Genomic DNA, 27,774 nt, shown 5'->3' with positions numbered 1-27,774 from the left:
TATGTAGATGGCTAGTGTATTACGAGATCCGAGGGTGCCTCCATTTGCTTGTTCAAAGAGGGATTTGGGCCACTATGTAGGACGATGGATTTCCCAGATCAAAGATGTCTTGGGATCTTCTTATTGGAGCTACGCCACCACAAAGAGTATCTCTTATGGACCTAGCAGTAGAGACATAGAGCCACACACCAACTTGCACTCACAAAGTTCTCCAGAGCATCAGTACTCCCTCCACTACAGAGTCCTCATCAATCCCATCGACGGCCCCACCACAAGGGACCACCCTAGACACAACCATAGAGAGACGCACAACCCATCGCCCACGCCCAGCTTGTCCACGCTCTTGTAGGAGGCATCATCTACAAATATAGAGGATGCTACACTATCAACAAGGGACCCTACCTTGCCACTTCAACCTCTCTATGCTAGATAGACCCATTAGAGATATTCTGGGATGAGAGTGCCTCCTTAGCAATTCCACATTGTATTTGGCTTAGACATCATTTTGTACTCATCATCTATGTATTGTTCGCTATTTATTTTCCATTTAGTTAGTCATAGCATTAGATGATAGCTATTTGGGACATGGGAAATTCCCCAACTTTTCAAATGTAACATTTTGGCCTTGTAGGTTGATTTGGCCTTTTGTAGACATAAATAAAACTTTTTTTTTGTCTCTCTCCTTGAAAAATTCACAGCCATTCTCAACTGTCTAGCAAATTGAAGGCGAACAGTAGTGCATTTGCTATCAAAACCCTATATTCTAGAGAAATTAGGGTTTCTCGGCCACCTTGGGGAACATGCCCATTAACTAGAAACCCAATGATCAAAGCAGCTGCTGCAATTAAAGAAATTAAAGAAGGTCTGAAGGAGATTGCACATCCACATTGAAATTGACCCACATGCAAGTGATCTCAGTTCAATTTAGGCTCAATTTGCATCAAATTCAAGCGGCAAATTGGATTCCCATGCTATTGGTGATTTGTGGCAGCCCAAAGTATTGGAATGTGCAGAGATAAGCCTTTATCTCCATGTTCTATGGATTCAAAGCAATACAAGTTAAAGAAATATTGCAACTGGTGCCAATTTTGGGGCCAATCAGGTGTCAATTGTCCAAGATTAATGTGATGAAGTATTTGTCTCACATTTGTGAATTATTTGCTTGCTGTAATCAAGCAAATCAGGTCATCTACAACCCTATCCGAGAAGAAACGTTGGTTTCGGCGATCCCTAAAAAGAGCCCCTTTTGTGCATTTCGTGATATTTTGCCTTTAGTTTTCCATCTTCATGTATTTGAATGTTGTGAGCATACACACACACAAGGTGACAAGTAGAAAACGCATGCCTCGGGCAAAGCTAGTGATATTTGTAGATTATTCTTCCGAAGCCAAAGCATATTGTTTATACGATCCTTGCATGGACAAAGTTTTGATTAATAGGGATGTGGACTTTCATGAGAGGGACATCATGCAAGTGCCTGAGACTATACTACTTGATCCTTCTTCTCCCGTGCCTATTGTTCCTACTATGCATTCTATATCACATCTACTTTTGGCTCTTGATCTTCTTGCAAAGATCTCTACTCCCAAATCACCTCCTTGGGACCCATTTTGTCGCTTGTACCAGTAAATCAGGCAGGATTCAACGGTCCTTTCACCAAACTCTATCCCAAATAGTCCTAGACACTCTACTAGGCTCATATCTTACTGATTCAGTTGTGTCCATCTTTATGAAACATTATGTAGTGAATTCCAAGCTGAAAACTCAGTAAAAGGCCCTCTGGCATCCCAATGAGTGCATTGCCATGGAGGAGCTTGAAAGCATTGACTGTGATGGGTTTTGGACATTGATGGAACATTCAAGTCACAAGTCAATACAAAGTGGATTTTTAGTACCAAGTTCAAATATGAGTGCAATGGTTTCACAAAAAATACGATATTAATTACAAGGAGACCTTTGCTCCCACTGTGCACTTGACATCTTTCCATCGAATACTTGCTTTGGCTGCCCATCACAGTTGGCCAATCTATCATATGGATGTCAAGAGTCTAACCTGAATGGCTATTTTGATGAGGAAGTCTGTGACTTAGCCACCAAGTCTCTCTGCTTGCAAAAAGCTATTTATGGCTGAGCAAGGTCCTAGATCTTGGTTCCATAGAATGGAAAATTTTCTTCAAACTTGTTTCTATTCTGCAAGAGAACAAGTAAAACCATAGGTTGTCTTCCTGATACAATGTAAAACTTGCGATTCTGCTCTCATCAAGGAAGGTAGAACACAACCAATCCTTGGTACAAGAACAAGCTTGGCTTACAAGCAAGTCTGTTTTACCAAATGCCCTTCAAAATACTTCTTTGTATTTGGAATACTTCACATTACTAGTGCAAATCACTCTCAACCTGAGAGCATCTTTAACACAAACACATTATAAGCATCAAAACTACAGACCTAGTTGAGACTAACAACACTCTTCCACCCACAGTTTCTTTTTTTCTGGAATGCTTGTTCCATTCAAGAAGTTGAAATACACATCTAGATGTCTTAAGGTGGGTGGGGCATCTTATTGTCAAAAGAATGGTAAAACGGTTCAATCTGATGTCCAAGATCAAAGGAGTCTTCGAAGAGACAGTAAGAGCAAACATCAAGAGTATACCAAGGAACTGAAATCAGCATAGTGAAAAATCAAATGGTCGCATTCAGTGTAAATAGTCCACAAAGCTCAAAACCCAGTGCAAATGATGAAAAGTGAAATCTAGAACTGGAGAAGAAATTCAATCCGAAAGTCCAACAGATCCTACCAAAATATCCAATTTTTTAAAAAGGACTTCCATAGCTGGATATGACCACAGCATATGATATGCTGTTTCTTGACAGTTGGAATAACATCCATAAGATGCTAATGTATTACTTCTTTTTGCCAATAAATGTCCCATGTGTAATACAGAGTCTTTCCCACAACTTTTTCTTTGATGCAACCATAGAATTGCTTAGATACCCATACAAATATTGCCATGTTTAGTGTGGACACAGCCAATGTCAAAAACACTGGAAAAAAAGAAAGTACTGAATCACAGAACTCAATCAATACTCTGGAGTCTATAGCAATCACAAAAGTACTACTGTAGAGATATCCTAAAGAATGTACAGGGACAAACAGCATCATCACCAAAAAAACCACATGCTTGCAACATTTCCAAATCGCCCATATACAAGCACATCTTTTATAGCTTCTTATCTTTAGTTGCTGGTGGGTTTTAACATTGCAATACATTCTATGGAACCATCACAACTAGCTTTAAGTACATAAATCAACTTGTTTCTTCTCTCACATTGGCAGCTAAGTGCCATTATTAATTTTGGAAGAAGTATCAATTAACAAAGCACATTCTATGGAACCATCACAACTAGCTTTAAGTACATAAATCAACTTATTTCTTCTCTCACATTGGCAACTAAGTGCCATTATTCATTTTGGAGGAAGTATTGATTAACAAAGAAAAAAATAAATTATGATGCTAATGGTGACATATTTAAATCACCGTAAATAATCGCCAAAATCCAGCATTGACTGCTTTATCCCAAACTGATAGCTCAGACTTCTGCACAAATTCTTGGAACCCTTTAGCATATGCACGAGCTATAGGGGAGACATTTCGGCACTCATGCGGCTCTGAAACAGACACACAACCTTCCCTGTATAAAACATTACAACAATTTAGTATTATTTTGGGATATTCAGTTGAGATTTCTGAAAAGTCAAGGCTCAAGAATCAACAATAAGGCTATCATTAAGTCGACTACCATCCTTCTATTGGTGAATTTGTAAACCTCCATTGATAATATAGCAATGAAGATGTCATCTGTTATCTTTTTCTTTGCGACTTTCTGCATTTAGTGTGTCATTTATAGTACACAAAATGTCACTATCCTACATTGCGAAGAGCATGTGACAATGTAGTGAATAAACAATCTCTTATAATGCTCGTGCACCAAAAAGATGGGATCACCAAGACCAATATGCAGACTGAAAGGGGCATCTACTTTTAAAACATGCTAGGGTGAGTCAAACAACACCATTTTTAAAAATAGGTTCACCACCAAAGGATGAAAACTATTGGTATTAAACATTGGCAGTCTATGTTGTAGATAGTTTGGTTGTCAAGTTTTCCTAAATGAGAATATCAAAACCATCTCTCTCTCTCCCCCCCCCCAAATGCCTTGTGCGGAAGAAGAAACGAGACTACTTAGCCAAAGCAGAAACAGAGATATATCAGCTATTTTTGGGGCAGGATAGCAAGAGCGCATGGAAGATGTTTCATGAAAGACAGTCCCCCCATACAAATTACATCACCATATGCTTGGCTTGACTATGGGAGACAGCTGTATGACCTGCCAGGACAGCTACCTATGCAACCCCCACAAGCTTGTAGGCCAACACAGTGACCTTTCTTCACATGGAAAATGGTTAGGGATGCAATTTATAGATTACAAAATGGGAGGGCACAGGCTGAGGATGGACTAGTAGCAAAACATTTCTCATATGCTTGTGACATACTAGCACCCATATTAGCACATATGTTCAATAGAGCAGTATGTGAAGGTTTTCCTATGAGTTGGTCAAACAATACTATAATCCCGCTATTTAAAAGTGGTGATCCCCTGATTCCTAGCAACTACAAGACTATCATGATCGGTCATACTTTGGCCAAGATATATGGATCTATATTGGAGCATGAACTCAATCAGTGGGCTGAAATGCAAGGCAAGAGAGCACAAGGACAGGCAAGTTTCAGACAAGGATATACCACGCTAGACCATATTCTCACACTTGAGCCATTATTGAGGAGGGTCGAGCCCGAGACAAGAGGATCTATTGTTGCTTTGTAGACTTTCGCAAAGCTTTTGATACAATGCCTCATACACGCATCATGCACAGATTGTAGGACATTGGAGTACCAAAGGGTATACGATGGGGTGTCTATGCATTATATGAGGCAGTGACAGGTCATGTACGAGCACCTGGGGGGCTATCAGAGAGGATTGACAGTACCATAGGAGTGAAACAAGGATGTCCACTTTCACCCAAATTGCTTGGTCTATGCATAGATGAAGTGTCTGATTACATAGATCGAGGAGGAGGAGCTGGAGCTAGCTTGGCAGGGGTGCTAATACCAATATTACTGTATGCAAATGATATTGTTCTCATTTCAAATTCATCAGAGGGATTGCAATGCCATCTAGACGCAGTGAACCTTGGGAAGACCAAAACCATGGTTTTCAATACTTCAGCAACATGGGTGACTAGATCTATGCACCAGTTCACATTTGGGGGAGACATATTGGAGCATGTGAGGGAATATGTCTATTTGGAAGTCACCTTCTCTGGCCCATGTCTTTCGTTGAGAGGGGCATCAAAGGCACGTCTGACACGTGGATACGTAGCACTAGGGGCACTCAAGAGTCAATGTGCTCACATGCAGTTCCAAGAGCGCCGCCCCAAACTCTCGTTGTTTGACACTCTAGTCACACCTACATTACTATATGGAGCAGAGGTATGGGGTTGCAACTTGTACCACAAGCATCTTAGCCCACTCATTGATCAGATTGGAGTAGAGACGGATTATTATGATGGTTGGGATAGCATGGAAAGGCCATTGATCATGATGATAGCACGCATGATTAGAAGTAAGCCCTCCACCCCACATCCCATTGTCAGAGCAGAGCTAGGGGCAACACCTATAGTTACGGAGGCACTCCTCAGGGCACTGACCTTTTGGCACAAACTATGGGTCCATGCCATAGATACTCTAGATTGGCACTAACCTCATCTAGACAACTAGCAGCAAGAGGCGAAAAGAACTATTGGTTTTCACAAATGGCTATTTGGATGAGCCTACATGGTTTGGATGTTGATCTCTTCCACCCTTGGATTATAGCATTGATTGCCCTACACTTTCTCTTAGCCGATCAGAGCTGAACCATGTGATCAAAGCTGATATCTTGAGGATTGAGACAGCAAGGACATGGATCCATCCACCACTCCCTCTAGGATCGAGGATGGAGTTCTACAGGAGTCGTTTCTTGTCTCTCTCTGATGATGGTTTTACTATTTTGCCAGCATATATGGACGCCCATCTCTCCCATAGCATACAGGCTTCAGAAGGAGACACGCAAATGGACAAATACCCTAGTAGAGGATAGGACTCGCCAGCTTTGTGGTTGAGAGCCTGAGACGGAGGAGCACTACATATGTAGATGCACAGTATACTATGACATACGAGGACGGTACCATTGCCTCTTCCGTGATGGATTTGGACCTCTTCATCGCGTCATGGAATATGAGGACCAGAGATGCCTAGGTCTTTTCTTCCTGGAGCTCGAGAGGAGCCAAACTGCACTACTATGAGACAGGAGGCCAACTCATCCAGAAGGACACACAGAGAGAGCAGTGACAGACTTCTATAGAGCCGACCCTACTAACACTACCAACCTAACAAAGACGAAGCCACCCCACCAGACACCTTACAAGCCACACCGTGGAGTCACATTGGATAGAACCATTTTGTAATATTTCTATTAAAAATATTATAAGGCCATGTGAAGTCTCGGGAAAATGACAATGTTGCATTGTGGTTTGGGACGGGTTAGTCTTTACTAATACACTCTCCACTGTGCCCAAACGAGACATGGCTTAACGAAACCGCATACTTTTCATGAGAACCTCCTCTTGGAAGGAGGATATGGGATTAATATTGGATTTAATGCAAATTTTTTTAATCCTCTTTCCCCCAGCCGAAGCATGGCTGAGGAAAGAGGATGGTTCTAATTGGAGAATGTAGAGGTGGAGGGGAGATACTCCATGCAGGATCCACGTGGGAGAGGGAGGCCCTACCCCCCCTCTTCCCATAAATACCTCCTCCTCTAAAGATCAAGGGGGGAGGTCGTGAGGCTGATAGACCGTGAGGGAGAGAAGAAGGCTGAGACGACGACTGTGGGAGGACCATTATGTGGAGGAAGGGAGAGAGTGAACCGTGCTGCTGCGCCGTGTGGAGGGAAGGAGAAGAGAGCTGCGTCGTGACAACTACCGCCATGTGGAGGGGAGGAGAAGACAGCTGCGTCGTGACAACTACCGCGGAGTCCAAACGCCGCCTGCTATCGTGAAGTTTGGCCACCGTTATCAAGGCTCCAGATCGCCACGTGCTGCGGCCCGGGCTCTTTAAGCCCCTTTTTCCCCTAGCATCCCCCAAAAGCCACCTTAGCCCCACTCGCCTTGGCCTCAAAAACCATTTACCCGCCGTGCTTAAATATATAAGTCCCTTCTTGTGTTTTTTTGAAACCCCGTGTTTCACCCCCCTCATATTCCTTTTTAACACACCCCCCTAAGTCCCTTTTTATTTTCCCCCATGTCCCCATTTATTTCTTTCTCCCCCCTCCTGGTTTTAACTTTTTTTTAAGGGCCTTCCATCCTCCCTCGTGTTCCCTTTTTACACACCTTTTTCCCCCGTGCTATAAACCCTTGTGTTACCCTTCAAATTTCCCCCACGGGTTTGAAACCCCTAAGTCCTTTGACTCCCGTGCCCAAAGATCTCCCAAGGTTCATATGTTTGCGAAACCACACTCACACACACCCTTTTTACCGTGTATATACCCTATAGGGCCTTTTTAGGCTTTGTAAACTTTTCCCTCCCGAAGAAGCTAAGACCTTAAAGGTCTTATTAGCCCCTTCTCGTGGTCAATTCTTTAAACGGCTCCTTGCCTCGAAAGAGAGAAGAAGAGTATTGAAGTAACGGCGGAATTCCGTAAAGGAATGTAAAGCTGCCTTCACATTTGAAGGATTACAACTGCGATACCGCCTTAGAAAGTCCAAGGAGTAGCTGCGGGAGGGTCATCTCCCGGTATCCATGTGGATATCTCATCCCAAAACTAGGTTTTTCCTTGGTTTTATATCGGTTTTAATTCAATCATGTAAGATGAATTGTTAGGAACAATATATATTTTGTCCTAGTTATATACGATGAAGGAATTTAGTTTAATTGAACATGCAAAATTGATAAAGTATAAAACATAGTTTTCCTTCAAAAAAGCATTATGCATTGAAACGAATTACGAGCAAGATTATTTATCCATTAAAGTAGTATACTTTGATTAGGTCTAGAAGGTATAAATCTGCATCTTGCACCATTAACCCCTATTCTTTTTACAACGAATTATCATAGAAGATAAAATTCATGAAAGATTTCATACGTTGCTTAAACTCTAGGAAGTTATCATTGCTAATTGCATATCTTAGTAAGGAAAAGATTTGTTATTTGGCATGAGTTTTGTTCGCAAGGAAAAAAGAAGATTAATTGAATTTACCTAACCACAAAGCAATAAAGTTTAGGACTGAAAAATCAATTGTCACATAGATAACAAATCGTGCCAAGGTGATCTCGATATTACCTTCTAAAAGTTAACCGAATTAATATAAACTTAGAAATACCTATGCTGCGAAATATGCATTGGGAATGATTTAAAATCCAAGAAACGTTCCCTGATTGTAGGGTCAATAAATCGTAACGTAAAAGAACTAGGATTTGTCCTTGAGGTTTTTAAAGAAAATAATAAAAAGAGACCCTAGGTCTGACAAACGTTAGCTTAAAGAAACTGAAATGGATTGTTTCATCTTATATTACGATGCAGGACTTACACAGCAAGTACAAAGTCATATGGTCTTGTGATTGATTCACAAGAAGAAAGATTAAATACTCTCAACAAGGATGGCGGATCCTTACACAAGTTATCTTGAAAAAGAATGTATTCTTTGATATCCTTCTAAGTAAGGAAGGTTAAAAACCGGAAACTAAAGTATCCAATGAACTTTAGGGTTGACCAAGTTGGGTTAATAGGGTATGCCCTAACCCAGAATATAAAGGATCTTGTCAAGTTGCAGAGCAACCCGGATCGAATACTAGATATATTCAAAAGGAAAGATTCCTTCCTTAGCAGTTTTGGCAACAACAAGATCAGTTAATGGAAATGTTTGTGCTTGCTAGAGATTTTAGAGCAATGTTTGATTTATGAATTACAAATTAAATGAATATCTATACTTCAGGTTGAGGGCTTGAAGGGAGAGGCAGCTTCAGTTACACTTGATTGCCTGCCTGACCCTAACCAAGGGGGTTGTTGACCGTGCTGGGAACGTGGACCGAACCCGTCGCAAGAGTCTCTCCGTTGAGCACTACTTGAAGCAGGAGGAAGCTTGGATGCTAGGGGGGCTCTGGCCGTAAATCCCTCGCCTTCGGGGTCCTGCACAAGAGGCTAACGTGACTCAAGATTGGATCTCGAGGCCCGCATACTAGTCTACGAGCGAAAACTTGGAATAGTGATCCCTGTGGTTTGTTGGATAGCCTTCGGGCGGATTATGGACAAGCCTACGGGCGGAACTCCTTGTATTTCAAAGATAAATATGATGATATGTTAAGGAAGAACTTGTAAGATATTGTTTTTCTATGTCACGTGATAAGATTACGTGAAGAAACTAGTGCTTAACGGATTAATTAAAGAAGCTGATTGTTATATGTCCAACTAATGTGTTAGATAATTACCTAACTAAAACAAACCGAGGAAAGTGCGGAGGATGGGCCATGGGTCCGTCCTACGGTTGGGTGGTCCGGTTGGCCGGGAACTTTTCTCAAATCTCGAAGAACAGCGGGATGATTGTCAAGGGATACGAACAACGAAAGCGTTGACCTAGAGTTATGTCTTAACCGATTTACGCTGTTTTAGGGGAACGGAATGGGACTATGCCTTAGGGCAGAGAGATTAAGCTTTGCATCCCTCTCATTTCCCATTCTCTTTGAACCAAGTGCAGCGTGAATCCGCTTCGGACCTGACGTTTCTACGTAAAGTAGTTCGCTTGGGTCGGACGCTAGATACTGTTAGAAAATGACCAATCAGGAAAACCCTAATTCCGGTCAATCCTAAGTGGGGAACGGTCAGAATACTTCTGCTACGTGGCAGACGTGGAAAACCCTAGATCACAAACCCCGTAGCATTCCATGGGAGTGCCGGGCGGAGCTTTCTAGACATCATTTCTAATGGACTGCTAAGACGTGTCCTGGATGATACTAGTGGACACGTTACAGTTGGTATCAGAGCCGACCAACAACGGAATTGTTTTTATGAAATCTCAATGAAATGAAGTAAAGAAATTGTTGCTGTCCAAATATTTCCTTACCTTTAATGCTGTCTTGCAAAATTACAAAGCGTGGAACAAGTTTCTGGTATTTCGAGTCATATTTATGAGTGCAATGCATTCTCCGCTTTATCGACAAAGGGTTGAGATGATGAACATCCTAGAGCAGATTTATAATCCATCACCTTTATACATGGAACGAAGATGGACGGATGCTTCAGGAATCTACTATATAGCTGCCCACCGGTTTGCTTATCTACGGACCAACCTAAAGAGGATCAAGTGGTTGGAAGACCTGAAAGTCGTGAAGTTGTTCGTTTTTGTGGAAACTCACATAAATTCGACTTTACATATTCGAGGTCGGAGGGTTGAAATGAACTCATATGTATATGAGAAAGTAACTTGTGTAATCTCCGCCGACAGGATTAAAGTGTTGGGCCGCCATGAGAAGTATGGATTCCAACGGAAAGGATATCCTGAACTTCCAATGACTTATCGATTCCTGAAGATCCATGACCCAAAACCTTACTATTACACAGTTCCTGTAGATAAATGCAATACAACGTTGTTCTCCCCAAACTAAATGTAACAATTGGCTTATCATCACATGAAACGTTATATTCGAAAGGGCTATGCCCATGTAAATACAAATAAAGATTTCTTTTTATCAATGTCTAGCTCTGCATAAGAGTTGATAAAAAGTTAAGTAGCTACATTGTTTACGAGATAGCTGAAATAAAAATAAGCTAACGTCGATTATCGTATAATAACGTTAAGAAAACCTTTATTCAGGCACAACCCCAGGTACAGGTTCCTAATTCGCCTCCTACATCAAGTACTGCCGTGATCCAGGAGAAGAAGTTCCTTCTCAAGCAAATTAAGCCACCCGAGTTTGACGGGAGAGGCAGATTCGTCCAGGCTGATGCTGAAATTTGGATTGAATAGATCTCTACTAGATGTTTTGTTCATACGCATTTCGTAAATGACTAGTTCATTTTTGTGCAAATCTCACCCCTGCTGCCTACTTCAAGTACCTCACTCCTTAGAAGCAGCCGGTAGTGCACCCGCCAATCAAGCTATGCTCGCTAAGTTAAAACTCACCGGCGAAGCCGGACTTTGGTGGAAGCAACGGTACAGGGATCAAGGGATCGCAGAGGAATCCGTTACCTGGGAGAAGCTGAAGAAAGCCATACAGGGTAGATACTTACCACCTGCATATCGCACGCAGAAAATAAACGAGTTCTATGAGCTAAAACTTCGAAGCAGCCGGTACTGCACCCGCCAATCAAGCTATGCTCGCCAAGTTAAAACTCACCGGCGAAGCCAAACTTTGGTGGAAGCAATGGTGCAGGGATCAAGGGATTGCAGAGGAATCCGTTATCTGGGAGAAGCTGAAGAAAGCCATACAGGGTAGATACTTACCACCTGCATATCGCACGCAAAAAATGAACGAGTTCTATGAGCTAAAACAGCTAGGACTCACTCTTGACGCATACTACTCTAAATTCGTCTCACTTTTAAAGTATGCTCCATAGATGGACATGACACAGCAGGTGTCCAAATTTTGTGCGGGTTTAAATCCACCAGTAAATACCCGTCTCGAATCTATGCGTCCATCAAATCTTCAGGATGCACTCATTCGAGCGGCGCCTATAATTCAGGAGGTGTAAGCCAGACCAAGGGGTATCAAAACTTGGTCTTATAATGACCCGAACAGAGGAGCATTTAGACCTCAAATGAAGAGAGTTCAAGGTCATAATCAGGGACAAAGAAAGAAAGCAAGGACGAAGAACGTCAACAACTTTGTTCCTACTCAAAGTAATGGCCGAAACCTTCGTTGTTTCCACTGCAACGAACCCGGTCACTTCAAGAGGCAATGTCCCAAGCTTGGTGGAGGACATCGCCTAGCACATTTCCAAGGAACAGGCCGTGGTCAAGGAGCCGCTACCCGAGGAAGAGGAAGAACCGCCTGCATTGCCAATAGGCAAAGATACGAAAAAGAAGAAGAGGAAGATCCAACCATGGAAGCAGAATTCGAAAGAGCGACAGTCCATGCCGCTTTACATAAGAAAGGGCCGAATCGCCAATTCTCGGTGATTCAGACACCGTCAGACTATCAAGGTAAAGGTTTCAAGACCTTGATTGATTGTGGCAGCACACATTCCTTTATCTCACCAGTATGTGCAAAAAGATTAGGAATAGCCACAGTAGAAGCACCTACTCTGCTTGTGGAATTGGCAAATGGTCGTGAGGTAACTTGTACCAGGCAAACTGCTAAGGTGGAATTATTTATGGGAGAAAAGAAAACTTCGGTCAAATTCAGAGTCATGAATTTAGGTATCCATGAGTGTCTACTCGGAATGGATTGGCTTAAACCTAACAACGTCCACATTTACTGTAGAAAGAGTCAAGTTTTCTTTCGAAACTCAAAAAGGGAATTAGTCGCAACTCAAGGTGAGGCAGGAGTGCCAAGAATCCAATTGGCCAAAGTATCTCAGATCATAGAAGGAGTCAGAAAAGGATTAGCTGTTTACTTGATCAAACTCAACAAATTAGATCAAAAGCAAGAACCTCATGAAGAACCTTCTTGGCTAAAGGAATACGCGGACGTATTCCCTGAAGAGTTGACCGAACTTCTGTCTCAAAGAGAAGTAGATCATGAGATTAGGTTAGTACCTGGAGCTGCGCCAATTGCCAAGAGACCTTATAAAATGTCCATACCAGAAGCAATTGAGTTGAAGGAACAACTCAAGCAACTGTTAGATCAGGGCTACATCCGGCCTAGCAATTCATCATAGGGAGCTCCAGTACTATTCTAGAAAAAGAAAGATGGGACACTTCGACTTTGTATTGATTACCGAGGGTTGAATCAATCAACAGTCAAAAACAAGTATCCTATTCCTAGAATAGATGAGCTTCTTGACCGTCTTCAGGGTGTGAATATCTTCTCCAAGATTGATCTCAGGTCAGGTTACTATCAGATAAGGATCAAGGAAGAAGATATCCCAAAAACAGCCTTCAATACAAGATATGGGCACTTTGAGTTCCTGGTTATGTCATTCGGGCTTACGAATGCACCTGCCACCTTCAATATGTTAATGCACCACATCTTTAGGCCATATCTTGATGATTTCGTGCTTGTCTTCTTCGATGACACTTTAGTCTATTCTAAACAGGAAGAAGATCATGAACCTCAACTTCAGATTGTTCTTGAGACAATGAGGTCGCATAAGCTGTATGCTAAAATGAAGAAGTGTGCATTCTTAAAGCGTCAGATTGAATATCTTGGATTCATGGTATCAGCAGAAGGAATATCAGTGGACCCAGCCAAGGTCAGAGATGTGCTTGAGTGGCCAATACTAGTATCCGTCAAAGAGATACGTAGCTTCCTTGAATTGACAGGATGGTATAGGGTCTTCATAAAAAACTATGCTTTGATTGCAGCACCTCTGACGGACTTACTGAAGAAGCAAACTTCCATTACATGGTCAACTCCCGAAGAGAATAGCTTCAACAGATTGAAGCAAAGTTTGGTATCAACACCTATTCTAAAACTTCCAGACCTCAATAAGGGGTTTGAGGTAGTAACTGATGCTAGCATTCTTGCCTTGGGATGTGTACTTATGCAGGAAGGTCATCCAGTAGCATACTCTTCAAGGAAATTGAAGAGTCGTGAAAAGAATTATGCTACGCATGATCTCGAATTACTAGCTGTCATCCATGCTCTAAAGCTTTGGAGACACTACTTGTTAGGTAACAAGTTTACTCTAGTAACCGACCATAAAAGTCTCAAATGGATCTTTACCCAGAACGAGCTCAACATGAGGCAACGTCGGTGGATTGAAGTGTTGGAGGAGTATGACTTTGAAATCGAGTACCGACCACGGAAAGAGAATGTGGTTGCGGATGAACTTAGTCGCAAGGCATTCTTAAATTTCCTAATGTTACAGATTCCATCAACGGCCAGATCTCTAGCTATAAAAGTATCTATGCCAAACAACCCTGTACTTGAGTTAGCTAGAGAGAAAGCATACCATGATCTGGTCTACCAATCAATGCTAAAGGAGATTTCTATTAAGGATCAAAATCAAAAGTTGCAAGCTAAGTATCAGGAATTTTCCATTGATAATGGACTTGTCTACTACAAAACAAGGCTATGTATACGAGCAAGCCAGTCACTTAAGCAGAAGATAATGTGGGAAGCTCATGATTCCCCTTTCGCAGGACATCCTGGCTATGCTAAGACTCTTAATGCAGTTAGGAAGAGCTACCATTGGGAGAGGCTCAAAGGTGACATTCTCAAATATGTCACTAAGTGTTTGTCTTGCCAACGTATCAAAGCCGAACATGTCATGATGCCAGGGAAACTGCAACCACTTGACATCCCCCAAATGAAATGGGAATTCATCAGTATGGATTTTGTTGTAAGCTTACCCCAAGTCCAGGGAGGATACAACTCCATCATGGTTGTGGTTGACATGCTTACCAAGGTTGCACACCTTATTCCAGTAAAGACAAACTATAAAGCCTCCAACATTGCAAGATTATTTATCAAAGAGATATTCAAACTACATGGTTTACCCAGAAGAATCATTAGTGATCGAGATTCTCTCTTCACATCACACTTCTGGAGAGCTATCTTTGAAGCTATTGGGACTCAACTCTATTTTAGCACCGCCTACCATTCCCAAACAGATGGCCAAACAGAGCAAGTAAATCAAGTCATCGAGGATATGCTTAGGGCATACTGCTGTCGAGGGCCGAAGAGGTGGATTCAATACTTGCCATTGGTTGAATTTGCCTACAATGCTTCGTACCAGCAAAGCATTCAGATGACTCCTTTCCAAGCATTATATGGTCATGACTGTCGAAGTCCCCTAAACTTCTCTGATCCAACCCTAAGGGTTGAAGCGTCAAGGCAGATGTTGGAGGAGATGGATGATCAAATAAAGTCAATAAGACAAGACATACAAGCGGCCAAGGATAGACAGAAGGCATACGCGGATTTGAAGCATCAAGAAAGAGTTTTCGAAAAAGCAGACATGATCTTCATTCGCGTACGCCCTAAAAAGAGTTCTCTATCCCTAGGAGATTGCAAGAAGCTAAGTCCAAGGTATTCTGGGCCGTACAAAATCCTCGAATGCCTAGGACCCAATGCTTATAGATTGCAACTCCCTGAGAACCTAAAAGTTCATAATGTATTCCATATCAGTCTATTGAAAAAGTATATACCTAATTCTAACCACGTACTTGACAACCAAAAAGTTGTAATGCCTAGTCAGGGAGTCCTTGAACTAAGGCCTGACAGAATCTTAGATGTTAGGGAGAGACAATTAAGATCCAGAACCCTGAGAAAATGCCTCGTCCAATGGAAAGACTATCTCGAAGAAGATACCACCTGGGTAGATAAAGACACACTCAACCATCAATATCCCCAGTTTATCTCGAGATGAGGACATCTCGATTCCTCCACGGGGGAGAGAATGTAATATTTCTGTTTAAAATATTATAAGGCCATGTGAAGTCTCGGGAAAATGACAATGTTGCATTGTGGTTTGGGACGGGTTAGTCTTTACTAAAACACTCTCCACTGTGCCCAAACGAGACATAGCTTAACGAAACCGCATACTTTTCATGAGAACCTCCTCTTGAAAGAAGGATATGGAATTAATATTGGATTTAATGAAAAAAAATTTAATCCTCTTTCCCCCAGCCGAAGCATGGCTGAGGGAAGAGGATGGTTCTAATTGAAGAATGTAGAGATGGAGGGGAGGGACTGCATGCAGGATCCACGTGGGAGAGGGAGGCCCTAACCCCCCTCTTCCCATAAATACCTCCTCCTCTAAAGATCAAGGGGGGAGGTCATGAGACTGATAGACCGTGAGGGAGAGAAGAAGGTTGTGACGACGACTGTTGGAGGACCATTGTGTGGAGGAAGGGAGAGAGTGAACCGTGCTGCTACGCCGTGTGGAGGGAAGGAGAAGAGAGCTGCGTCGCGACAACTACCGCCGTATGGAGGGGAGGAGAAGAGAGCTGCATCGCGACAACTACCGCCGAGTCCAAACGCCGCCTGCTATCGTGAAGTTTGGCCACCGTCATCAAGGCTCCAGATCACCACGTGTTGCAGCCCATAAGCCTTAGAAGCTTCGAAGAAGCTTCTAAGGCGGCTCTTTAAGCCCCTTTTTCCCCCTAGCATCCCCCAAAAGCCACCTTAGCCCCACTCCCCTTGGCCTCAAAAACCATTAACCCCCCGTGCTTAAATCTATAAGTCCCTTCTTGTGTTCTTTTGAAACCCCGTGTTTTACCCCCCTCATATTCCTTTTTTACACACCCCCCTAAGTCCCTTTTTATTTTCCCCCCGTGTCCCCATTATTTCTTTCTCCCCCCTCCCGGTTTTAACTTTTTTTTAAGGGCCTTCCATCCTCCCTCGTATCCCCTTTTTACACACCTTTTTCCCCCGTGCTATAAACCCTTGTGTTACCCTTCAAATTTCCCCCATGGGTTTGAAACTCCTAAGTCCTTTCACTCCCGTGCCCAAAGATCTCCCAAGGTTCATATGTTTCCGAAACCACACTCACACACACCCTTTTTACCATGTATATACCCTATAGGGCCTTTTTAGGCTTTGTAAACTTTTCCCTCCCGAAGAAGCTAAGACCTTAAAGGTCTTATTACCCCCTTCTTGTGGTCCATTACCCCCATCTCGTGGTCATATCTTTAAACCGCTCCTTGCCTCGAAAGAGAAAAGAAGAGTATTGAAGTGACGGTGGAATTCCGTAAAGGAGTGTTAAGTTGCCTTCACGTTCGAAGGATTACAACTGTGATGCCGCCTAAGAAAGTCCAAGGAGTAGCTGCGGAAGGGTCATCTCCCGGTATCCATGTGGATATCTCATCCCAAAACTAGGTTTTTCCTTGGTTTTATATCGGTTTTAATTCAATCATGTAAGATGAATTGTTAGGGACAAGATATATTTTGTCCTAGTTATTTACGATGAAGGAATTTAGTTTAATTGAACATGCAAATTTGATAAAGTATAAAACATAGTTTTCCTTCAAAAAAACATTATGGATTGAAGCGAATTATGAGCAAGATTATTTACCCACTAAAGTAGTATACTTTGGTTAGATCTAGAAGGTATAAATCTGCATCTTGCACCATTAACCCCTATTCTTTTTACAACGAATCATCATAGAAGATGAAATTCATGAAAGGTTTCTTACGTTGCTTAAACTCTAGGAAGTTATCATTGCTAACTGCATATCTTAGTAAGGAAAAGATTGTTTATTTGGCATGAGTTTTGTTCGCAAGGAAAAAGGAAGATTAATTGAATTTACCTAACCACAAAGCAATAAAGTTTAGGACTGAAAAATCAATTGTCACATAGATAACAAATTGTGCCAAGGTGATCTCGATATTACCTTCTAAAAGTTAACCGAATTAATATAAACTAAAAAATACCTATGCTGCGAAATATGCATTGGGAATGATTTAAAATCCAAGAACCGTTCCCCGATTGTAGGGTCAATAAATCGTAACGTAAAAGAACTAGGATTTGTCCCTGAGGTTCTTAAAGAAAATAATAAAAGGAGACCCTAGGTCTAACAAACATCAGCTTAAAGAAACTGAAATGGATTGTTTCATCGTATATTACCATACAGGACTTGCGCAGCAAGTACAAAGTCATATAGTCTTGTGATTGATTCACAAGAAGAAAGATTAAATACTCTCAACAAGGATGGCGGATCCTTATGCAAGTTATCTTGAAAAACGATGTATTCTTTGATATCCTTCTAAGTAAGGAAGGTTAAAAACCGGAAACTAAAGTATCCAATGAACTTTAGGGTTGACCAAGTTGGGTTAATAGGGTACGCCCTAACCCAGAATATAAAGGATCTTGCCAAGTTGTAGAGCACCCCGGATCGAATACCAGATGTATTGAAAAGGAAAGATTCCTTCCTTAGCAGTTTTCCCAACAACAAGATCGGTTAATGGAAATGTTTGTGCTTGCTAGAGATTTTGGAGCAATGTTTGATTTATAAATTACAAATTAAATGAATATCTATACTTCAGGTTGAGGGCCTGAAGGGAGAGGCAGCTTCAGTTACCCCCGACTGCCTGCGTGACCCTCGAAATCCCTCACCTTCCGGGTCCTGCACAAGAGGCTAACGTGACTCGAGATTGGATCTCGAGGCCCGCATACTAGTCTACGAGCGGAAACTTGGAATAGTGATCCCTGTGGTTTGCTGGATAGCCTTTGGGCGAATTATGGACAAGCCTACAGGCGGAACTCCTTGTATTTCAAAGATAAATATGATGATATGTTAACGAATAACTTGTCTGATATTGTTTTTCTATGTCACATGATAAGATTACGTGAAGAAACCAATGCTTAACGGATTAATTAAAGAAGCTGATTGTTACATGTCCAACTAACGTATTAGATAATTACCTAACTAAAACAAACCGAAGAAAGTGCGAAGGATGGGCTATGGGTCTGTCCTACGATTGGGTGGTCCCGGTTGGCCGGAAGCTTTTCTCAAATCTCGAAGAACAGCGGGATGATTGTCAAGGGACACGAACGACGAAAGCGTTAACCTAGAGTTATATCTTAACCGATTTACGTTGTTTTAGGGAAACGGAATGGGACTATGCCTTAGGGCAGAAAGGTTGAGCTTTGCATCCCTCTCATTTCCTATTCTCTTTGAACCAAGTGCAACGTGAATCCGTTTTGGACCTGACGTTTCTGCGTAAAGTAGTTTGCTTGGGTCCGACGCTAGATGCTATTAGAAAATGACCAATCAGGAAAACCCTAATTCCAGTCGATCCTAAGTGGGAATGGCCAGAATACTTCCGCTACGTGACAGACGCGAAAAACCTTAGATTGCAAACCCCGTAGCATTCCATGGGAGTGTCGAGCGGAGCTTTCTAGACATCCTTTCCGATGGACTACTAAGACGTGTCCTGGATGATACTAGTGGACACATTACACATTTCCCTTCGTCGAGCACAACGACCCCGTCTACCAAGTCCACATCCGAGGAGGCCACACCACAGTCGGATTAGAGCCATTATCACGAGACACCGAAGACTCAACACCAAGCATATGAATGAAGCAGCTAGGGACCGCATCATAGCTGAGATCATGTGCAGATCTTGAGATTAGCTACAGTCCATAGTCTCCACCATACTTTTGTATATGGCTCTATTAGATCTGGTTCTCCTTTCCTTTCCTTTTCTTTTCTATCGATGAAACAACACTACACATGGTTCAACCCTAGTATAGTTCCATCGTATAGTTATTTTCAATATTGTTTCATAGGCCACCGACTTATTTGTAATGTTATCTTTACCTTGCTGATGAGATGGCATTAGACATGGATGTACTCTGGATTTTGTCTCAAAGTCCACATTGGCCTTATGTAGACGTTAATATATCTTTCTTTCTCTCTCTCCCAATGTAGATTAAGAATGAACTAGTGGATCTTTAATGAAGTCATAGACTATAAGGTTGCAAATCACAGTTTCAAATAATAAGGGTAAGTCATTAGGCCCAATTGCCCAAACATTTCTAAAATGTCACAATGGATTGCTTGTATGCATGTGTTGAGATATCTTCGGCGTACTTGTTCTTATGGTCTAATTTATGGTTACAGTTTGCTTTTGCAAGGGTACGTTGATTCTCCGTCACCGACACGAAGTGGTGGTTGGAAAAGCTTGTCTATTTTATAACTATCTAACCATTCCTGTGTTCTCCCCAAAAGAGCATAGATTACTCAATAGGACAAATTCATTAAAAACCCTCGCTTAAAGAAAAACCTATTTGAATCTATCAAGATTCAAAACACCTCCAAAAAAAAAAAAAGAGCAAAGTCTACTATGGTTCGATCCGCCTTTGCGAGTCCTAGTAGACCACTCAGCAAACCAATGAGCACCCTTTATCTGATGGCTTGGCTTCTCTCAGGTGATCACTTGGGCTCCCTTGGCAAGATAACCATTGCCTCTATAGTCTTGGTAGGTCACTAGGCAACCACTTGCATCATTTGTCTGCTGCCTTGGTTGCTTTGAAGTGGGACACCTTAGCATAAAAGAAAAGAAAAATTTGGGCTTGGGCTAGTACAATCCCTTTCTAATCCCTTTCTAATTCCAGTTTTAAGCTTAAGAGGGGATGTTGAGCTAAAATTGTATTAGCTTAATTAAAACAGCCCCACAACTTAATTAATTAAGGAATTAAACATTTTATTAAAAAGAAATGTGTTCCTAGAAAGTGGTTGTGTCCCATAAGCACAAACCCTAATTCGAAGGACCCAAACTTTGTATAAATAGGCATGCTACCTACCACACAACTACATCTTATTTTTTGTGGCTCATAGGTCCTCCCTCTTTCCTGTCCACACCTCGTTTGTGAAGGATATCTGAACAGGATCTATCCATGACTGCTACCTATCATTTGGCACTTGTTGTCCAGCCCCTTTTGCTGTTTACAAAGGAGTTTTAGCTTATCCATCCCTACATCAGCTTGCAAGCAACTACTGCTAGAGGGTCTTCCATTCCAGCCTGTGTTTTCAGATTTCAGCCTTCAAATGCTACCGCCCAACCTGGAACTACTGTTGTGCAACTGTCCATGTTAGCAAACTACTTTGTTTTGACCAGCAATCTCTTGCCACCCTATCTTGGAAAGTTGCTGCGGATCTGCATTTTTGCTGTTCAGCCATCCGTATAGCTGCCATGTCATCGTCACCATCTGGGTTTGCTAATGCTACCCTATCTATTGCCTGTCAGCCACAATCCATCACATCATTGTTGCGCTTGCTGCTGCCAAACAATTATGGAGGCTGCCTTGTTGTGTTTCGGGATTCATCATAGTACGACACACTCTCAAACTCATACTCTCTATCCCAATCCTCAAAACATGGGAATTCAAGGGTTAGTATTCTTCACTGCATAGTGTCTTTGCTGCATTGAGCATTGTATTCTATTCAATATTCATTCTTCATAATTCATGATATTCATTATCTTTGTGTTACCCTAACCCTAACTATGTTCCTTTATCAACTTGTGTATTTGTCATACAATTGCCTTTGTCTTTTCTGTGGTAGAGCATTTCTTTACAATATTTAGGTTGCCCAATAAATTTGGGCTATTGTATTCGGTTTTCACGTTACGGCTGAAGGCCCTATTGCACAAAATATTGCAAGCTCATCCAGTTCATCCATTGTCAAAAGTGGATCTTCCCCTCTAGCTCCTACTATACCTCCCACCATTGATCAATTGAGATGGCATGGAAGAGATGCTGCCAAGGCACACAATTTGATTGCACTCTCGTGTGAGAGACCAATTATTCCACACATTTGGTTGTGCACATCAACTAAGGCATGGGATTTATTTGCCTCCTTGTATCATTTGCCTAATGAGGCTTGTGTAGCTTGTTTTGCAAAAAACTTGAGATGGAGCACATGGTAGAGGGTTATTCAATGGATGCCTAGACTACACCTATAGCTTGTGTAGCTTGTTTTGCAAACAGCTTGAGATGGAGCACATGGTAGAGGGTGATTCAATGGATGCCTAGACTACACCTATAAAGGATCTAAGGGAGCAGCTTGTAAACATCAATAAGATTATTTCTAATGTTTCTCTTGTTTCTACTATCTTGGTTGGCCTACCTGAGTAATATCCGAGTTTTGCCACTACACTATTTTCCTTGCTAAAGAAAATGACAATACATGCATATTTGATGAGTTAGTTTCATTGTTGTTGCAAGAGAAGCAATTATGAGTATATCGCTCCAACATGACTATGACAAGTCAAGCATTTGCAGTCTACCATAGGAACAAAGAAAAATCATGGTAACCATCAAACTCAAAGATAAAGCCAAACAAACCTCTTTTACAGACCCTTCAAGCACCAAGGATAAAGGTGCCAAAAAGAAGAGATGCAATCATTACAAGAAAAAAGGGCACATCCTTGAGGAATGCAAAAGGCGAATTACTAGTGAAAAGAAGAAGTAATCGAACATGACTATTGCTGAAAATTCAGCAAGTATGAAAGATATAGAAGCACATTTAGCGAGTTTGCATATTGGCCAATCTTATGTTCTTGTTGTGCGATGGTCCAATGATCCTTCTCCCCATGCACATGGTTTACTAGTGGCCGAAAACAGCAATATATAGTATTTTGACAATGATGCCTCCAAGCACATTACATCCTTTCGTGACTTGTTTGTATCATACGCAAATGTACAAAAGGGGAGATCAGTAATATATATCCTAATTATGCTTCATATGCAATCCAAGGCATTGGACAAATTCCCATTGTTACTCTAAATGAGAAAATTGCTATGCTTCAAAAGGACTTGTATATGCCTAGCATTAAAAAAAACTTGCTTTCAATTTCAGCCATTGTATGTGCTAGATTTGGGATAAATTTCCACATGGATCGATGTAATGTCTATGACTATAGTGATGGAGATATCCTTCTTGCCACTGACACATTATACAACCATCTATATCAGCTTAATATATATAAAAGGAGAGCATTTGAGGATGCATTACTTGTTAATGCCACTATTATAAATGACACCAAGTGTTAATAAGTGTGCTAGGGTTTGCACTGAGGACACACAGAGTGTACGCCACGATAGAAACACAAAGACAAAGACACAAACACAGACACAAAGAGCAAAACTCAAACCCTAAATGCAAAACTCAAAACTCAAACCCTAAACGCAAAACTCAAAACTCAAACACAAACAAAAGAAGGGAGAGAGAGAACACAACTCTGAAGTGAATGAATGATGTAAATGAGTGTAAGAGTGTACAGTGTGCTCAAGGGCAGAGCAATGTTGGAGTGTGGCGTCTACCAAAGACGGATCCCAAGTCTGTGACCACCACTCAGAGTGTAGGAGTGCTGAATAGTGAATGGCAGCAGGCAGGTCACCAAAACGCAATAGTTTGGAGGCTGGAAACTGGTAAACGCAGCAATGTACCACCGATCGGGGGCTGGAAACTGTGCACTGTCTGCTGTAAACGCAGCAATCCCCACCAGCTGACAGCTGTTGCCTACAGCAATGGACAGGCTGAAGATGATGTGGTTGTAGTCGATGATGGCTGGACAGCAGATGGAGGCGGGCTGCAGGCTGGAAACTGGGTGCCAACAGCAGTAGAGGGTGTGTGGGCTGGTGTAATCTGCAAACAAGGATGATGGCTGAATGGGGGCAGCCTGTCTATTTATAGATGTGAAAGGGCGCCCCAAAAATTAGGTTTTCCACTAAACTCTCTCGAACCGATCCTCATTTTAGGGTTTTACTCTAAAAGAGCATTTTTAATGTGGCTGAATGGGGGCAGCCTGTCTATTTATAGATACGAAAGGGCGCCCCAAAAATTAGGGCTTCCACTAAACTTTCTCGAACCGCTCTCGGTTTTAGGGTTTCCACTGAACTCTCTCGAACCGCCCCCCGTTTTAGGGTCTTACTCTATAAGAGCATTTTTAGTGTGTTTTGGGGCTCTTTAAGGGGCTAATGAGCAAGTAATGCATATTTTAGCTCAATACTCAGCCGAAAGGTTAGGCCAGCCATTGTGATGTTGATGTATCCCAAAGCGTCCCACCCCAAAGTAGCCAAGGCATCGGACAAAGGGTGCACGTCGGCTGCCCAGTGGCCTACCAAGACTATAGAGACAATGGTTATCTTACCAAGGGAATCCAAGTAGTCACCCCAGAGAGGACAGGGCATTGGACAAAAGGTGCACGTCGGCTACCCAGTGGCCTACCAAGCCCTACAAAGGCGGATGGAACTACATGGAACTTTTATGTATGTGTTTTTTTTTTTGAATAAGTGTTGTAAATTTTATGGGATGCGGCCGATTAAGAAATAGTGACCCAAAAGACGGGAGTAGGGAGGGTACACCCAACACAGTAAAAACAGTACAAGCTAACCCATCCACTCAAGGTGTCAATGATGAGAAAAAGTAGGTGATGAGGTATCCATGTGATAAAGAAGGATGGTGGTGTGATAACAATAGCCGCCGGTGGAAACAGCTTAGGATCAGCTGAAGTGGTGCTTTGCACAATGAGATGCAAAGTATGCTACATGCTGAAGAATGCTCATGCAGCAAGTGCCACTTGGACAGTGTCCCTCATGGGAAAATTGTTCACTTGCCCAAGCGCCCTAGTACAAAGATGATGAAATCATGCAATGCAAAGGGTAAGGTACAACAGGGGGGAAAAGCCGATGTTGAAGACAAAGTGCTGAAGCTTGTGGAATACCAAGAAGGGTAGGAATCCCCTCTCAACCTGGATGTAGATACGTAAGAAGGAAGAGGAGCTTGATATCGGTCTTTGTGTGGTGCCGAGAACAATAAGGAATGAAGAGGAGGAGGAAGCATCCCAACTGGAAGAGCTTGGTAGAAGTCACCACCATGATAGCATCAAGAGAGATGTTGCACGATCCGCCTCAGGAGGGGAAGCCTCCATGCTGGTAGAAGAGCAAAACTCCAAGGATGATGAAACCATGAAGCAACGGCGCGCATTCCAAGTCTCCAACCCGGGTAGGACTGGGCAAACCTGCATGTTAGCCCTACACTAAAAACAAAACCTGCAAAGGAGATCAAAGTCTGCAATCACAGAGGTTAATAGTGAGATGGTCCAAAAACTAAACTAAACTAAAATGAAAAGCTAACTAAAGAAACTAGTGCAAAGATGCAAATGTGTATGTGTGTGTGAGTAAAAGAAGCTGAAGACTTAAAATGTAGAGATAAAAATCCTATGGGCCCAACTCTAAGAGTGTGAAAAATGAATGCTAGACTGACCTAGGATATCTGAAAGAACCTAGAGACATGCTAGTCTAAGAAGGTGGCCACCATCGCGTACGTCCAGTAGCAGGGCTCTGCCAAGGAAACGCCTGACGAGGTGGGGAGAAAGGTGAGATAGATGCATGAAGTGCAATGGGATCGGAACCTGCAAACCAATCAACCAATCCTTCAGGAGTAGAGAAGGATGGCCGTTGAGGCTATCCAGGTGCCACATGTCCAGCAGTCACTATGGGGACTAGAGGAGCAGATGGGGCAGCAGCAGAAGGCGTAGCCCCACTAGACTGTGAAGTCGAAGAGGTCTGCTGAGGCTTTTTAGGTGGAAGACCTTGGGTCTTGGAGCGACACTCCTTGTCCACATGGCCTACTCTCTGGCAATGTGTGCAAAACCGATTTTTCTTAGGGAGTTGCTGTCAGATAGGTCTAGATTCTTTGGTTCCATCAGAGGAAGAGGAATCACCCTTTCATTGGCTTGCCTTCGCATCTAGCGAGTTCTTGCCACTGGTGGTTTTCCCTCCCAAAGAAGAAGCAACCAACCCCCTCTGCTCTGAATAAGGCTGTAATGAGGATTTCTTGTGGACTTGATCATGCAGCCTTGCGTAACGCAAGAACTGGCACTCAAACTCGTAGAAGGTTGGCAATCGAGGTTGGGAGATGATGTGTTGAATGAAATCGAAGTATTTTGCAGGCAACTTATTCAAATAGAATGTAACCTGATCGTCATCTGACTTTGGAGAGCCAGTAGTAGCGAACTTCGCAAGTAACTACCTATTGTCAGCCAGCATGACTTTCAGATCATCACCTTCTTTAAGAGAGAACTCTTGAAGCTCAAAGTCGAGATTGATGTGCCGAGTACGATCACGAGCCGCATAGCGGTCCAGAAGGTGACTCCAACGCTCTGGCGCGAGCGGGAAATGCTGCAACTAAGAGTGAAACTCAGGAAGCAATCCCTGCATCACCTCAACATTGGTTGTAGCATTGCAAACTCTCCATTGACGGATGTAGTCAAGGTGACCTAGTCGAGGGTCCGGCATAGGCTCTAGACCAATGACAAGGTCCCAAAGACCCTGAGACTCAAGCACTTGTTGCATAAAATTAGACCAAGTCGTAAAATTTGACCCGTTGAAACGTGTCTTATCCATGAAGGCATTCTTGGCTGTTGCAACAGGAGTGGTAGTGCTCGAAGATGGATAGTGTGAAAAAGTGTAGTGCAGGTAGGATGGGAAAGTGAAGTACACTTAGGAATGGGCCCCAGAGTGCCCACCAGGCATGCGTGTAGTGTGCAAGGTGGATCCATAGGTAGGGATGGGCTGACTCGGCATGGGCATGGTAGCCACATGAAGAACCCAAGTAGATGGGATGGGAACACGAGGAGCGGAAGATGGGAATCCCTGCGTAGGTGTAACCCAAGGAGAGTGTGAAGACGCACCATAAGCTGAGGATGGAAACCCCTGCGTATGAGTGGTCATGGGAGATGTGAAGCTGGGGATAGTGAGGGGGATGCCCATCACAATCGACCCACGAGTGATGGGTGTGCTCATTTGCTGAAAGGTGAGAGGCACTGAACTTTCTCGAACTACTCCCCATTTTAGGGTTTTACTCTAAAAGAGCATTTTTAGTGTGTTTTGGGGATGTTTAAGAGGCTAATGAGCAAGTAATGCATATTTTAGCTCAACACCAAGTTGTGGCATGCTCGATTTCAATGTTGGATTTAGACGCATATGAATCATCATACCAGACATCTAAAAACATATGGTATGAAAATGTATGATATGTCATTTCTTACTTCACGAATTTTTTGCCCATTTAAAAAAGAAAGCCACAACTGCCCTAGTTGGATGATTTCATTCCGGCACCCTATTTGCAGCAGTTTTTGCCTCGGTTCTTTGTGTTTTTCTTGGTGTGCAGCTTGCATTGTCAGCTCTCAACCTGCACATGTGCAAACAGCAACATTCAGACTTCAGTGATCAGCATCTGCAAAAATTCAGCTTCACGAGAGTGTCTTCAGCTTGTGAAAATAGGACAGCATATGCTCACTGCTGAGTACTGAGCCCCACTCACACACACACACACTCTCTCTCTCTCTCTCTCTCTCTCTCTCTCTCTCTTTTCCAGGTCAGCATGGTTCGAAAGCAAGGAAAAGAGTGGCAATTTTTGACTAAATTGCAAATATTGTGTCCACGCATGGAATGGTGGCTCCAATCGTATTCATGCCCACATCTTGGGGCTGAAGGGATTTGGGGTTGATAAATGCAATAGTGCACCCCAACATGTAAAAGATGTAGTTTGTAGATTGCATGTAAGTGCTCCCATGAGTTCATAGGATGCATTGGATGCCAAGGTTTTTGGTTTGGGAGATGCATCAAGTAGTGCTGGTGCCAATGTGGCTACTTGTTCCTCTCAAGCGCAAAGCTAATGCTTGCGAAGGCCCCTTATTTCAAAGTTGGGACATACAAGCAATGAAAGAGGCATCAATTGCCTTTTGTCGGTTCCTTTATGCAGAGGACATTCCTCATTGGAAAGTGAGGAGTCCTTACTTTCCTGACATGGTGAAGCCAATTGAAAATGTTGAGCCAAGCTCCAAGGCCCCTTGATACCATCACTTCGCACTAAAGAATTGGATGATAAGGTCAAATGTGTGCAAAGACATTTGCTTGATCTCTGAGAGAAATGGAAAAGATATGGTTGTAGCATTGTTTGTGATGGATGGTCTCATGCATGTCGTTGACCCATCATCAATGTAATGGTTTTTTGCATGTTTGGGTCCACATTCTTGAGATCAGTTGATTCAAGTGGT

The 27,774-nt window shown here is 42.5% G+C and overlaps 1 protein-coding gene across 1 annotated transcript in view; it reads right to left on the bottom strand.

Moving 5' to 3' along the window:
• Positions 1 to 27,774, bottom strand: part of LOC148033871 (zinc finger (CCCH-type) family protein) — a 124,007-nt gene that overhangs the window by 34,915 nt on the left and 61,318 nt on the right. The window contains 1 exon segment of the mRNA XM_087681876.1: positions 3,538 to 3,691. Coding sequence (XP_087538002.1) covers positions 3,538 to 3,691 — 154 coding nt within the window.

Source organism: Lygodium microphyllum, chromosome 7 (genome assembly GCF_053477565.2).
Source record: "Lygodium microphyllum isolate KBCC chromosome 7, Lygodium_microphyllum_v1.1.10, whole genome shotgun sequence".
In the NCBI taxonomy this organism is placed as follows: Eukaryota; Viridiplantae; Streptophyta; class Polypodiopsida; order Schizaeales; family Lygodiaceae; genus Lygodium; species Lygodium microphyllum.
This window is presented reverse-complemented; position numbering and strand designations above follow the sequence as displayed.